The sequence below is a fragment of the Lepisosteus oculatus genome, chromosome 7 (assembly GCF_040954835.1).
Source record: "Lepisosteus oculatus isolate fLepOcu1 chromosome 7, fLepOcu1.hap2, whole genome shotgun sequence".
Taxonomy (NCBI): domain Eukaryota; kingdom Metazoa; phylum Chordata; class Actinopteri; order Semionotiformes; family Lepisosteidae; genus Lepisosteus; species Lepisosteus oculatus.
The window spans coordinates 29,628,331-29,644,806 of NC_090702.1; the positions used below are offsets into that span (position 1 = coordinate 29,628,331).

The window sequence follows — 16,476 nt, forward strand, 5'->3', positions numbered from 1 at the left end:
ATAAACTTGAACTTGAACATACCTGTAGATGTATCTGTAACTTATTATTTTTAGAAATCATTGTCCATAAAACAGTGGTTGCTGGGATCCTCATGATCCTATGATGAAAACATACAGATGGAAGGAATACCTTTGAATGGGCTTTTTATTAGTATGAATATTTGGATAAGTTATTTATGGGGATATATAAGAATACCCTGTTGGAAAAATAATAACGTGTGTTAAACGTTTCATTGTATGTCCAAGATTCTTTTATATTTATAATGCTTTTTTATTTGTAATTCTTTTCTAAGAAGAAGAAAACTTATCTTAGTAGGAGCTAAACATGCAACAAATTAATTCAGTGTTAAGGATGGGTATACAGAGTGCAAACTATTGATAAATGTATTAAGAACATGTTCCATAACTTTCAGTATGGATATTTAAAATTCTTTACCACAACAAAACATGTTATGGAATGAAAATCTTAAACATAGAAATCACATTCACATGTAGAATATACATATGGAGTCACAGTGGCATTGCAGTTAGCATTGCTGGCTTGCAGTGCTGGGGCCCTGGGTTCGGTTCCTAGAATGCTATCTGCATGGAGTTTTTATGTTGTTACCTGATTGCACCACTTTCTTCCAGGTGCCAGGTGTCTTCCAGTTTATTCACACAGTCCTAAGATATATTGGTAGGTTAATTGGCCCTTGGTATGAGTGCATGTCTGTGTTTGTGTCTGTGTGTCTGCCCTGTGATGGAGTCCTATCAATGGTGTATCCTGCCTTGCTCCTGCTGCTTGCTAAGCAGCCGGCACCGATGAAGAGTTTAGAAAATTGATGGATGGATGGGTTATACACATGCTTCATTTATGTGTTTTTATACAGTATATAAAAATTTGTACAGTCTTAAACTTATTTAAGTGGATGACGTTTAATTTTATTTTACAGAAATAATATGAGAACGTCCTTAATTATGAACAAATTGCAATCTTCATATTTTGGAATGGGAAATGAATACAATCTGTTAAATGTCAAATTATGACTTTGTCTGATAGTATCTATACATCTGTTTCATTTATCTGCCTTAAGTGCTTTGTCCTCATTGAGCTTCCCAAAAAAGAAAGGGAATCACAGGTAGATAACATCTAGTAATTTAATGCTTCATGTGAAATATATTCTCAACCTATTCCATCATGTTGATCGTAGATACTAGTAGGGACATTCATTCATTATTTCACTAAAACAAAATGATATCTGGAAGTAAAATAAAAAAGAAACAAGGAAGTAGAATGGCTTATAAAAGCAATTTTAAATAATTACGTGAAAACATTAAATTGAATGTCCTTTCTAAGAAGCTTAGAAGAGACCTTGGAATTAACACTAACACATGTTATGACTTTAATTCTTATTCTATAACACTTTAATTCTGAGAAGACATATGTTCACTGCCTTTTCTAATCCTGACTGATTAGAACACTACAGAAAATTGGATGCAACTACAATGCCATTATCCTCAATATGACTCAGCTGCAATTTTATAATGACATTTTAAAGATAAAAACATTATGTACTGAGTCATGGAAGTCTATCAAAACAAAGTATTTTAGACTAGAAGTTATAAGACATGCATTTTCTTATTATAGTTAAATGTTAAGGGTTGAGGCAGGGGTAACTGAAAAGCCTAATGAACTAAAGAAGACTGCTGATTCACCCCATGCAATGATACTCATAAACTATTTTTTCTTACATTGAAAATTCTGAAACATCACCCTACACTACATACTTATAGCTTTTGTTATATAACTGTGAACAAAAAGTCAGGACACAATTAAGAAATGTTAAAAAAAAGAAAATAGGAGTACTAGGAGCCCAGACCTACAGATATAATTAAAGGAAAACCAAAGACTGAAAAGATGTTACAGCAGTGGGACTCTTCCTTCTGGACCATAATTGTCAAAAACTTTTGCCTTACTATTGCTAAACTGTGCTAGAGTAAATGCCGTCTTTCAGATGCAATAAACCAAGGTCTTAACTGTTTGATCATTACAAATCCCATGGCACTGTTCATAAGAGAAGGGTATTAAATAATCTGGTCTAGCAGAGCCTGGCCTATCTAAAGTATCCCCTTAATTTAATTGGCAAAGCAATTTCTCACTTCTGTAATTTATCTGCTGGGTGTAGCACAGTTGGCTGCTTGTGTGCTTGGCCGACTCCTGACCCAGGTGAGTGGTACACTTCAGTGGTGGATGAAGTGTGGCCCCTTCTATGTTTATTCTTGTTATGGATTTGTTTAATTATTTACTTACACATTCAGTCACTGGACTTTTAAGAAATTAATAGTTTGACTTCTTGTTTTTTTTTTAAGTACAGTTTTCCAAAACTGAATTTTTACTTTTTGTTCAGTGTTATAGCAAAGGTCCTTTTTTACAGTGTATACTGTAGACAACTAAATATTTTTTTATTGTAATTTTATGGTGTTTGTTGGAACCTAGAACTTTATTCTTCAGCTAGCTACATATTCAGTTTATTCAACATAATATTTCTGTGTCTGTTTAAAACAGTTACATTGGGTCCCACAATACTTGCTAAAATGGACTGTGAAGTCCATATTCACAGGTTCACATATTCACAGGTGCTAAATCATTTGCAGACGACCTAATTCTGGGTTAGGGTGTCATAGCGTTTAGGCAGGATTCAGACTTTAGAGGCTTTCAGTCATAATCCCACAGATGGTAGCTTCGCACCATTCCTCTTAATTCTGAGAGGAATTCTCTTCGTATGAAACAATGAAAATAGATCTCAACATGGACCAAGAGGACATAAATTCTCCTGAAAACACAAAAGTGCAATGTACTTCATTTTACTATTAGAAAATTTAATCAAACACTGGCAGGGAGTCAGATATGAGAACATGTACAGTATAGTGATTATAGTGATGTCTATTAATAAATAGATGTCTATAAATAAGATGATTAATATAATTTTACCCATTTTACATGTGCAATTAGCCTTAAACAGTTCACACATTTTAAACCAATATAACACTTACATGAAAAAAAAACAACAAATTAGTTTCTAACCTTGAAAAACTTGCCTAAAAATGGAAATCATTACATGGATATGTGGCAGATTTAAAGATTTAGATTGTATAATTGACACATAATTTTAGTAAGAAATTACCATTTTCGGTGATTTTAAAGCTTGTACTCAAAAGATATCCAGGTGTTGTATCCAATTCAGTATCCCCTGGAAATCTGTATCCCTTCCGACATACAGATATTTACATCTTTGCACACATGTTCCTCAAAACTTTCCAGAAACGAATGATATCCAGAGGGACTGAGTGCATATTTGTTAATTACGGTATGGTTAAAAAGGGGGCCATTCTTTGTGGTTGTTTTTAGCATTTTCTCAGTGTATTTAATGTGTTTGTTATGAATTTGAATAATGTAAAACCTTTTACCTCCACCGCATGAATGAAAGTTTAATTTCTCTTTTCACAAATTATCAGAGCCTCATAGAAAGCATAAAAAGGATATGTGCATCTTTTGTCCTTATGTGTTACATAAAATAATTTAATATTGGGATGATGGGGAAAATAATGCGTCCCTGAAAGTGGAAGAAAGAACGATTTTAGCAGAGTGTGCGCATTTCAGATGACATACAGTAGATTTCCAGGGAATAATGAATTGGATATGACACCAGCTCACCCTGTATTGGATAAAGGGGTTAGAAAATGAATAAATGGAATCAGTATACCATTTAAGTGCATAATTGCATTAACTGCTATACTGCTGCTAATCCAATAAGTACAGTATATGTTAAGGCCACTGTGAGATTCGATCAATGTCAAACCCACTACTTCTCTGCTTTTTATAGTTTTAATCTTAACATATTGCCTCATACCGAAAACATTAAATGTTAAAGTCCCTTTAAAGATGTCCATACATTTGCTCCAAGTTGGAAAATAATCAGTCACCTGCTTCCATTGTAAACGATTTCTAGTGATGTACTATACCATAAATTGCATTGTGTCTTTTCACAATGAAATCTCCAAAATGTCTATTCAGCAAAAATAAATCTGAATCATTTAAGAGAAGTTCCCATTGCTTTAGTGGTGTTGCAAAATTAAATTTATGCTATTTTTATGAAAAGACTAAATCTTCAAATGTTATGCAAAGCTGTATCTCTCAAGTTTAAAATTGTTTTATATAGTCAAAAATATTTTATAATGATGAAAAATAAGAGTTTTGAATTATAAATTTATTGTTTTGATTTATATGACCTAATGATGAAAATGTTATATGAATGCATTAAAACTTTCACTTTCATCCTGAAGTGCACTTTGTATGTGTTTTCATGGAAAGACAATGAAAGCACAGTATCATTACATTAAGTGGAATCATGGAACAAATTAGTATTTACCAATCTGCATAGAAAAAGGTGTGTGGAAAAAGTGAAGGTTGTTATTAAATTTTTGACAGATGTGCAACATAGGTAAAAGTGCACTAATCTTGTGGAAAAAACTAAAAGCGGAATAACTAATCTGTTCTTATTCCATAAAATGAATAATATGCTTGCAGTCACTAAGAAATGTGAAGTTATCATGGTAACATCCAAGGAGTGTGCCCAATTCCCTCATATTTCCACAATATTTTCTACAGGTCATACTGTATGAACTAGTTTCACCTGATAGTTGACATAATTAGTTATGGTGTGAACAATGTGTGGTTCTTACCAGATTCTGACCATGAGAGTTTTCAACTATCGCTCTCAAAGGAAAACTGTCTGTGTTATGTCTTCTATAGGTGCTTCTGTTATTTTGCCATTTTGTTTTTGTAATTCCTACTATACCCTTTCTGTTTCGTACTGTAAGCTACAGGACCAGTGTATCTGAATCTGTTTGGTGACATATCAATGCCAATACTCTCCAGCCTTTTCACCAGAGTTATCAAAAACCACTGTTGGGTTGGTATTGCCATTTGCCTGATGACCAGACATTTACTAGTTGTGTTTGTCACATTTTTGTTAGTTTCACAAGATGAGTAGTGTAGTTTCATAAGATGTCTTTTTGTCCTGTTTGTTGCTGTAAGATTTCCTTGTAAGTATTGTATTTCATAACACCACTGGAGGTACTGTAGTTTTGTTATGCTTTAAACAATGTGATGTACAGTACTGTTCCTTTATAGCATTAATAAACCTTTATGCTAATGAGTCACTATAGCTGTCTGGAACTTCTGTGTGAACAAATGTTTAATTTCCTTGCAAATTGCTAGCCACATCTATATATTTCCTCATCATTTTTCTTAGTCTATTATGTTGTACACTGACAAGCTTATGATGGATGTGTCCATGTTTCATGATAATGATTTAATAGGTTCTTAATAGTTCTGGGCCCCCTACATTTGCTTCTAAATGTAATGGCAGCTGCAGACCTTTTATCTGATCTATGTACACTACAAAAATCACAAGACAACATGTTTAAATTCAATGAAGACAATAATTCCAGAATTACCAGGTGATACCTACTGCAGGACAAGGACAAGAAAAAAAGGACCATATGAGGATACAGTGTATTTCTTTAACTGACCTAGATAACCAACCTCATCTGATCTTCCAGCTCCAAAACCTATCAGTGCCTCACTGCAGAAAAGGACAGAAAACTCAATCATCTTCTACAGAAAAAAGACATCAACACCCCCACGAATCCTAATCGTGTTGTTATTATGCCCTCACACCTTTCCCTTTCACAGGATGAGCAATTTCATCTCAGCAAAGGCCTCAGTTTTGTACCAGTCCCCAAGATGCTGGACATTCCCCAAACCCAAGTCAACCTCAACTGCCTTTACTGCAGGATTTGGCTCAGAGCACATTTTGCTGATGACTTTTCACCGAGAGTTGACCACCTGTTTATCGACGTCATTAAAAATACCAATCCTAAACAGAGCTGTTAGACTCCCCCTTCTGGCTGTTTTCTGTCAGTAGATTGCTTCATTAATCAATGCAACAATCAAGCTCCCAAGACCCTTTCCACACCCAAGAAACACAGTTCTAACCTCACCCAAGCAGAAATTTAGGCACTCCAATCTCTCAGGAATAGAGATGATATTTTCATCAAACCAGTGGACAAAGGCAGCGCTGCTGTGGTGTAGCAAAAAGACTTATATATCGAAGAAGCCTCCAGACAACTAACCAACACTTCTGCCTAACTGACACCCCCAGATGCCCCATCATCTCAGCATGCAACTGGCACACAACTCACATCTTTCTCAAAAGCCTTATGAAACTACTGCTTGAAGAGCTTCCTTCATATATCAAGGATACCAACCATGCTCTCCAACCTTTTGACGATTTCCGGTTTCAGGGCCCAGAATGTTACATTTTTACTATGAACATCACATCCTTATACACTGTCATTCCCCCACAATGATGGTCTTAAAGCACTCAAGCACACGCTGGACAAATGTACAGTGCTTGATCCACCCACCTACACTCTTGTACGTCTTGTGGAATTGGTCCTCACAATGAATGCTTTCTCATTCAATAACCTTTTCATAAGCAGATTCATCTCTACAGGCGAAACATTGATGACCGCCACATGCTTTAATGATCAGCTAAAACACTTCCTGCATCGCTTCATCAACTTCCACCCATCCCTCAAATATACAGTTAACTTATCTTCCACTACTTTTCCATTTCTAGACATAAATCTATCCATTAACCATCCAAGACTCTCTACTTCTGTCTACAAACCCACAGATTCACACGGCTATCTCCTGTACAGCTCATTTTCCCCATACATACTAAAAATTATCTCCCCTTTTCACAGTTCCTCAGTTTCCAATAACCCTGCAGCGATGACATGGATTTCCAAAACCAAGCCCTCAACTTCTCTTGACTTCACACCACCTGAGTATCCCCTCTGCTTCTCTCCTGCTCTCGCTTCCTCTCCACTCCCGACTTTTGTTCACTCATGCTTTGTAAGCTGCTGACTTCCCTCTCTTTCTCACACATGAAGAAGGCTTTCTTCCAGCTGTTTTCTTTTCTTCCCTTTTCAGCATGGATGAACCTTTACTTTTTCCTTTTAAACCAAATATAATACAACCTATAGTTAATTTTCTCTCATGGTAAACTCGAATGCCACCGAATTTATAGGAAATTCTCTCACTTTTCTAAAAAATACTTTATGTTTTGTGTCTTCCTGTTTTCTCCCCTCTCAAGTTCTGTTATCTGTCTTTTATTCTTTAGACACTCTTAATCATTTACACAGAACTAATTAACTAAGATAAACCAGAAGATTTTTTTGATCAGTGTGTCTCCCACCCAGCACAACTAAGTATTCTTTGGTTTGAAGCTCTATGAAGTGGAAATGTTAACACTTCCATAGTCATCTACCATAACCTGTAACAATATACTATCAGTTGTGACTTTGAGTTAATGGGAACTCCTCACCAATACAAACTTCTTCAAAGTCACACATGCTTAGTCTAACACATCAACAAACACATAAAAGACTACAACATACAGTAAGAAAAACAATTAAACCAACCTCACACCATTGTAAGGCTAAATATTGTTTTAACTCTGTAAATAAATAAAGTTTTTACTCTGAAACCAACCACTTTAATGCAGAAACATTATTTGCAAAATGTCAGTTTACATACAGTAAATAACGTTTGTAATTTAGGTTTCTAACACAAGTAAGAATTTGTGCTTACAAAATTTCCACATGTGGCTTAACACCAGAGAACAACATATAAACATTCTATGCCCAAAGAATCATTAATATTTTGAGAGAATATTTATCTTTAATTAAGTATTTTAATAGAAGATGATGCAAAAAAAGTCTCACTGAAATGTGGATTTCTATTAAGCGTGTTTTTGTCATAGGTTTTCAAGGAGATGTTTACAGAATCACACACTGAAGGCAGGTACTCTCTGACCTTTATCTAAAACGGTGCTCAGCAAAAGGCTAAATTAATCATTTGGTTATATGTCTGGAACAGGAATGAGTAATACAGGAGATGTGACCTAGAAAGAGATGAGTTCAGCACGTGCGTCCCTCCTAAGACAATATATTCTAAGCACATATAGCCTAAGAGTATGCATTCAATCAAATAGTTGACAACACATTGCCTACAGTTGAGTGCAAAGCATCAAAAGACCTCTCAATACCAGGAGGCTTAATTTAACCTATGCTGCATGTCAACTGTCATATTGTCTTATCATTATGTTAATATTACATTTGTTTATTATTTTTACTAATTTTTTCCCAACAATTTGATGGCAGAACTAGTACCTTTCTCTACAACAGAGTTAATAACTAAGGTGAATTAATGAATTACGTGCTTTACAGGAGAGGAGGATTTGATTTTTTTTAGTATGGTCTCCATGAATATGCACACATCTATCAGATTTAATAGATTGAAAATGTCCAATCATAACTAACACCCAAAAAGTTCAGGTCATGTTCAGGTGTCAGCAGGATGAAGACAACAATACTTCAGGATGTTGATTGGATCCTTAATATTGTCTAACTGGACTGCTAAACAGTAGCAAGTGCAACAATGTTTTGCAAGCCATCAATGCATGCACAGTGTCATAGATGTTACATGCAGATAGCAGAAATACAAACAATACGTAAAACATTAGAAACACTGAGCTTGAATAAGTTACCCATAAAAAATTCTTAAGTGTTTATGCTTATACTCTGCATCTTTTTTCTTCTCTAGACAAAGTGGGGAAGCCATAAGAAAGGCAAACATAATGTTACAGTTAAAAGACTTGCAATTATGCAACAATATTCTGACATTTAATGCGTGTTTAACCCATTTGACAAAATCTATTCATGGGTCTCACACTCACAAGGGATTATACAGTATGTTGAAGACACTAGTAATAATTCACATAGAATAATGTGTACTATTTCGGTCACCATGTTACAAAAAATATTGTTGGTCTGGGGGGACCATTCCCAGATCCATTAATGAGATACTTTATACTGTAGGATTTAAATGAATGTCCTGTTCTGAGACAATAAAAGAACATTTTCACTTCTTGACAAAAGAAACCCATCAGACATCTTCAGAATCAATTGTGGAACATAGACCAGAAGAAACAAAAAGAAGCTATGAGGAACAACATTTAAAAAGAATCACTTTTTACACAATGAGGTGTGGGAATCTGGTATAGCCCTGATGTCTTTAAAGAAGAAATTGAATGAGACCCTGTAGTCACTTGGCTACTTGTTAACTGATTAAATATATGGGCCAAAAGGCCTTCTCTCATTTATAACTGTAATGTTATCACATTAATAATAAGGTGAATGTTTCTCTAGCTTTATTCTTCAAAATGAGAAAGTCCTTTTTTCAGCATAGTCAGAGGCCTACAGTGAGGTGCATTAAAGAGCTTGAATTTGAATTTGACCCCCTTTACAATCTGGATTATTAATATAGTAGAGTCCGGCAAAATGACATGCATGTGTCAGTGAACACCACCAACAGAAGAATAGGTGTCCATAGACTGAAAAACTCTAAGACTAAAAAGGAATTTTACTTATTGCACATCCTTTCTGTATATATACATTTGGTGTTATTCATTTTGAGCAGGGTCCATTCCATATGAGCTTCCATCCATTTTCTTATCACTGTATCCAATACAGGGTCCCAGTAAACAAAAGGTTTACAAGACAGGATAGTCCCTGAATGGGATGCCAGTCTATCACAGGGCACACAAAGACAAACACATACACATACTCACACTTGGGCCAATTTTCCTAGAAGCCAATTAATCTAGCAGTATGCCTTTGGACTGTGAGAGGAAAAGGAAACCTACTTGAACATGTAGAGAGCACACAAACTTTATGCAGATACTGTAGCAAGCCAGGAATTGAACCCAGGGTTGCAGCGCTATGAGGCAGCAATGCTAAACACTGCGGCACTTTGCTTTCCATTAATCATTTAAGTTCTAAAATTGTTTTGCTATTTGTGATTGTCTTTTGCTTGAACAAATTTTATTTCTGTTGGGGATAATGATTGTATTGATTTTCTGCTGTTGTCACTACACTATAAACCTTCTCACTGGACAGGTTTTACATGTGATACATTCATTGTACTGGATTAACATGAGCTAAACAATCATACACTTGAAAAGTAACAGTCTGGGATTTTATAACAATTTGTTAAGAAAATGAAAATAATTTAATTTATTTACACAATCAAGACATTATTTTCAACACTATCAAAATCATAGTGTAAATCATATTATTAAATACTGTAATGACACTGCACCACTGCAATGGATATATACTGAATATGTATTCAAAGTAAATCCCCTTTATGTTTTCACTGATCATTCTTAAGATAAAGATAAGACATAATCTGTTGCTTGCAAATAAATCTTTAAAAAAATCAGGAGGACACATGATTTTAGTATTGTGGAAGAGACACTTCTTTCACTAGTTTATAAAAAAAACTTACCGAAGAGCTGTTGATGAAAGATGAACTTTCCTGCAAACAGACCAGTGATTATGGCCATTAGCCACATCAGCACTTTCAGGACATTCCACCCTCCTCCAGGGTACTTATTCACAATGAAGGAGAAACAGTTGCCCACTACTATCATATGGGCTTCAGTCTGGCTGTGTGAAACAGGATCTTCAGCAAATATTAGGAAGTTGAAGAAGGTCACCAGATAGGCAACAATTAAACGAGACCAGGGATGCTGGAAATAATAACGGAATCTTCCGGCAATTTCCATTCCCGTTTCCATTTAGGCGACCAGTCTATCTATAGAGTAAAAGGGGAGAAATACAATCTGAGACTTTGAGAATGAACACATTCGGTTATTTGCTAATTTTATAATAGTTATAATGGCTAAGTTTATTATATGGATTAAAAATGTTCTGTTTGCCTCGCAATGTTTTATGATTTTGTATGTTTGCTATTCTTTTCAAAACAGCCAAATATAAGGAACAATATTAACAGCTTGGTTTCTTTTCAGGGCTAAAAACTATAATTAAACATCTTAAAACATCAATTCTTTATTAAATTAAGTATTTGAACATTTCCAAAAGTTGTGGTCATGGAGGGAACCTCATGCTGTTACTTAGGCAACTAAATCAAATACCCTGGCTGCTTTTAAGAACTAATTTCCTTTTCAAACTAAACACAATCTAATCCTTCCTTCTCTTGATTTGGCGTTCTTATACTCCTTTAATTATCTTTTAGCATTAAGTGAAGTACATGTCCTAATATCTATATTTTTAGACCAAGAAAGTTGGTTGTGTTTTTGGTACCTATCTCTCATATACTGTATGTTTTGACAATGTATCCTTTAGCAGGGCATTCACAGCATTCTGATTTTCAGTAAACTAAAATAACACATGGTGACGTCAGTATATTTATGCCAAATTACAACAATGGAGGCTTGCCCAGGACCGTGCTATAAACACTTTCTAATATCAGAAAAAGGGCTATAGAAAGAAGAACAGTTGGGAGAATGCCATTTGAAGAACAGCCTAGTACAGATCTGTACTGCATACAAGAAACTACTCAAATTTAAGGTGTTCACTTATTAGATCACCTTAAAGGAGGACATGCATGTTGTGGGCAGACTGGGCATTGGTACAGAAAATATCTCCTGTATCAAGTATTAGATGTTATTACTTCACCACACAAGTGGTTGGACATTTAGCCTTGGATTATTACAATAATCACTAACATAATGGCTAGGAAACAATATTTATATTTTTTAGAAAAATAATGGGATAAATATGTCATTAAAATTCAATTATAGTTTTCCTTAACTTTTTTTCTTAGTTTCAAGTGTATAATTTTGTATATGTTTTGTATTCACAGCTGAAGAAATAATGTCCTGTTTTGATAATAAAATAGTAGACATTGTCTATTAAACTAAATACTGTATGCTTTTTCCAAGGGAATATCTGCTGTCCATTTGAATAAAAACTGGTGAACACCAGCAGATCCCATATTAGCTTTAAAAGGACACAGCTGACCCTGCAGTCAGAAACTAAACATCACACAGTAAACATATAGTAGATTTCTTTAAATATTAGCCAAATATAGCAAATATTAGCAAGATACAAATGTCAAACATACTATACAAGACATGCAAAGTCGAAAATAAAGATTCATAATTTCAGGAAAGCAGAAATGGAATGGGATACAAATGTGAAATGAGAAAGGACAGCAACAGTTTAAAAATATTCTGCTTGAAACACGGAAACAAAACACATTCCAAAAGCAAGCAAATCACATGCAAAACAGTTGTCCAAATGGTTAAATAAATCAAATAAGAAAAAATATAAAGTGAAACAAAGCACTTTAAGAATGATTCAAGTACAGTTAGTTCAAGTAAAAACGGGTATTAGAAAGAGAGAAAATTCTACTGAAATAGAAGACAGGTAATATGTTTTCAATATGACCACAACAAAACACTAGTTAACCATGAAGTAATGTCTCTCAGGCATAAAAATTGAAAACATTTAGAAAATAAAAGGATGATGGCTTCTGTATTAAATATTTCACTACACTTTTTATCATGGGAGAAATCAACTGCATGCTTCAGGGTGAGGAAAGGTGGAGCTTTAGATTATATACTTTTAGCACAGAAAATACATGAGAGTTACAGGTACCAGAAGCACTTACTGTAAGATGAACACAGTTTTAGGGATGTTGTTCATAGGTCATTAGTAAAACTATTCCAACTGTGACAAAACTAACCCAAGTAATTGTAGACCAATAACCCTTACTTCCAATGTAAAATGGCAGTTGTATGGTAATAGACATCTGAGTCTGAACTACTGCTCTTCCTAATTTATATCATTAATCTAGACTCTGAAATAGCAATAGTAGTACAGTATAGTTAAAAGCATAGATTTTTAAGCAAAGGGTAATATGTTACACTTGTATGACTTCATTTAGAATATTTTTACAATTCTGATACAAAAACGATTGTTGTCCTTGAATTTCATTGTAGAGGAGCAACAAAATACATTCCCGGCCTAAAAGGAATATCCAACTTTGACAGTTTAAATGAACATAAAATTAAATTAACAAACCTAAACAACTGGATTCATACCAAATTACTATAAAAGGATGTGTAGCTCTCACTTAATCCCAGTTCTTTTCTTAACAATCTTAACTCATTTGTGCATTACCCTTGTCTATCTGTGAATATGAAGTTAATCCATAATGAACACAGTATCTTAGATTCTTAACACATATCTCTTGATAGTTAAATATGTCAAGAAACAATATTTTTAACATACCAAATATTGCACACATAGTTTAACTAATTGCACGATTGGTTAAATAAATGATATATCAATAATGTAACAATAACTATTACTATTATTATTTTATGTATAGTAAGAGGGGTAAATAACAGTTTCTCTAAATCCCTCACATTATTTTTCTGTCCTTGGTCCACCTTAAGAAATGCTCTTTAGCTCAAGTGGCCAATAAAAATAGACAAACAGCTGACTAGCATTACAGGAAATGCATTTTCATTTTTTCAATCCAGCATACAACAGAAGTTTCTCGTTTCTAACAATTTCTGGGTCTTAAGGAAATTAAAAATATATTGTCAAGTGTTTAAAAGATTATTCCACATTAACACATGCAAAATGTAATAGCACTAATTTGTCACTTCTCTGTGTCCTAGGAATGAAGTCAGTCTTCCCTGCTCCTGACAGTGCTTTGTTTTATTATATTACCAAGGCAACAGCTGCTGGAATTGTCAAATTTTAAGGCTGAAGTCTATTTGATAACTGTCTGGCTGCAGGCTGGAGAAAGATTGTTCAGTGAATAACATATTTACATACTGAATACACCAACTTACCACACCACTTCTTCCTTCTTCAGGCTGTGCTCCGGGGACAAGAAGCCAGATCCCACTCGGCTTTTGGCAGCATCATCATGCTCACTGAGCTGACAACATTAGAATTATTCTACTAGCAAGAGGAAATCATGTCTTGCAGTGTCACTAGACTGGCCATGTGACCTGTCTCTTTCTATGGCAGTCACACTCCCAAATCCATTAGCTTTGTAGTTGTTTTACAAGCAGCAGTGAGAAGGCAGAAAAGGCACTGCTTCGTCAGCATGGCTGGGTGTTCAGCTGTTCTGTGTCAGGGAAATGCAGAGCTGAAAAATGCACTCCCCACAGCACATACTATCAGCATCCAGTAGTGCAACAAACATGCTGGGTCATCCTGATGAAAATAATGTTTCTTCCAAGTGTATCTATGAAGGTAAGACAAAAGACAGATAGGGACCATTTTGAACATGGAGATGCAGCTCCATTACTTAGTTTTATTCATTTGAATCCTTAAATACTTATAAGTACCACCACAGACTTTTGCTTCTCTTGTGATATGTTTTCTTCTTTTTCTTTATAATATTTTGAATAAGATAGAATATTTTTTAAACTGGTTGAAAACAATAAGCATCAAACTATGAATTGCAATATTTGATATTTTAAAGCTATAGTTTGTTGATACTTCCTGATTTATTTTGCACACAATTTGTCTAAAGTTGAAAATCAAGCAGTGAAATACGTGTCATGAATAATTGTCAGAACGCGGATATGAAAGTAGTCTTGAAACTCAAATATGTACAGTATACAGTATAAAGAAATCCTCCTTTAAAAAACTCTAGAATGAAAGAGTATTTTTCTGTTTGTATTTTATTGACATTTTTAGGAACCTAATTAAATCAGTCAATATACTGTACTGTATACAAAATTAAGAAAGAAACTTACTTTAAACATAAAAACATTGAAGTTTTTATGTACAGTAAAGACACTTTGGAATTCTTCAAGTGCAAACTGCTTATCTCATACTAAACAAATTGCTCAGAAGTAGAATCAAGCTCTTAAGATTTTAAATAGTTCAAAATAATCAGTAACCTTTTCAGAAATATTATATTTCAGTATTAATATCATTCATGTTCAAACAGAATGTCAGCAATACTGTGATCTACCAAAAGGTATTTTTTAAATATGCTTCTAGATGAGGAATACTGTATCTATAAATAAATCTCTGTAATAGCCTAAAAACATTTTGAACTACCATAGATTATGGACCAAATTTAATTAATCTTTTCTTCTGAAAAGTGGTTAGCCAGATAATTCACTCAGCGGAAGATATTATTGGAATCTTATAATCAAATACACAGTAAAAGATAAATATATCTGCAGCACCCTGCAAACCTCAAGGGATTATTGCTGTTGTCCTTTCAAAACCTACTTAAGCAATCCTTTTTCCTGTTGACAGTATTTAAAAATTATATTTATAATGTGTTGGTGATTGTTCATGGAGTGAAGTTTAACATATATTTTCTGGAATATAGCATTGAAAGAAAAAAAACTTCTGCATATGATCTCATAAACACCAGCTAAATGAGTAAAAGTTAAAAAGTTAAAACACTTGAAATTGTATTTCTGAATGGAATTTGCATTTCACCTCACAGATACATTTCTGTGTCAGTATGCACTGTATGTGTATATATACTGTAGCTGGCTTTGCAAAGCAATACTGTTCCTACTATGAATCATGTTTTGGCACATTCTCCAACAACGTTATTCACGACATTATATATTTAGTGTTATAACTTATGAGCATTGCTTGACAGAATTGTACCTATTTCAAAATAATATTTCTTCCACGTTTACTAATTTCACTACAACAAGAGGTCGATTAGATTTCTACTGAATTACAACAATTTAATCCACAGTGTATGAATTGTTATTTCTTTATAAATAAATTTAGGAATGTAGTAACGCTGGATGTACAACTGTGTCCATCATATTTTAACTTGTTTTACTGTTTTATTAGTTTTCCCATTGATTTGATAATGCATCACACTTTGCAAGTAACGACACGTTTCTGCAAGTACCCTACAGCCGACGATGACACAGCGAGAACAAACTGCCTATACCTTATAACAAGATTGGTGCCAGCTTAAAAAATGTGCTAGTTTTACCATCCCCTGGTCATTGATATCCCATAATGCAGTACAATATCTCTAGGTACAGATACGTAGTGACAAGAGCATGCGCAATTCTTGTTAAGAATAAGAGCCTCTAGCGGTTGTTAGAAAATGTTTTACTGGCCTTGTATAACAGGTGCTTAGTGCAGCTTTTATCTCACACTAATTTGTGAAAATAGATGGAATTTGAGGTATTCGGTACTTACTCTAACATTTTTTTTTCCTGGAAGTTATCATGTTGAATATTTGAACTGAGGCAATACAATATTTAACTTATAAAGTTAGTTGCATCAATATGAATGGATCAAATTAAATTTACAGCAAATTGGAATGATCCGCAAAAAACTAGACTTCCGTGTATAATGCATTTTTACACAAAAAATCAAGGAGTTAAAGACTAATGGCTTTATGTTCTTGCATTTCTTCAGGCGGTGTTGTTTTCCCTTCAGACGTGTGTCCATATGTTAATTCGACGTGACTTT

General features: G+C 34.2%; 1 protein-coding gene across 1 annotated transcript in view; it reads right to left on the minus strand.

Annotated features, from left to right (window-relative positions):
• Positions 1 to 16,057, minus strand: part of tmem117 (transmembrane protein 117) — a 280,385-nt gene extending 264,328 nt beyond the window's left edge. Inside the window, exons 1-3 of the mRNA XM_069192367.1 lie at positions 15,944 to 16,057; positions 13,848 to 14,248; positions 10,463 to 10,771 (exon numbers count right to left, since the gene is read on the minus strand). Of these exons, the coding sequence (XP_069048468.1) occupies positions 10,463 to 10,754 (292 nt within the window). The 5' untranslated portion in view covers positions 10,755 to 10,771; positions 13,848 to 14,248; positions 15,944 to 16,057. The remainder of the gene's footprint in view (positions 1 to 10,462; positions 10,772 to 13,847; positions 14,249 to 15,943) is intronic.
• Between the last annotated feature and the right edge of the window lie 419 nt (positions 16,058 to 16,476).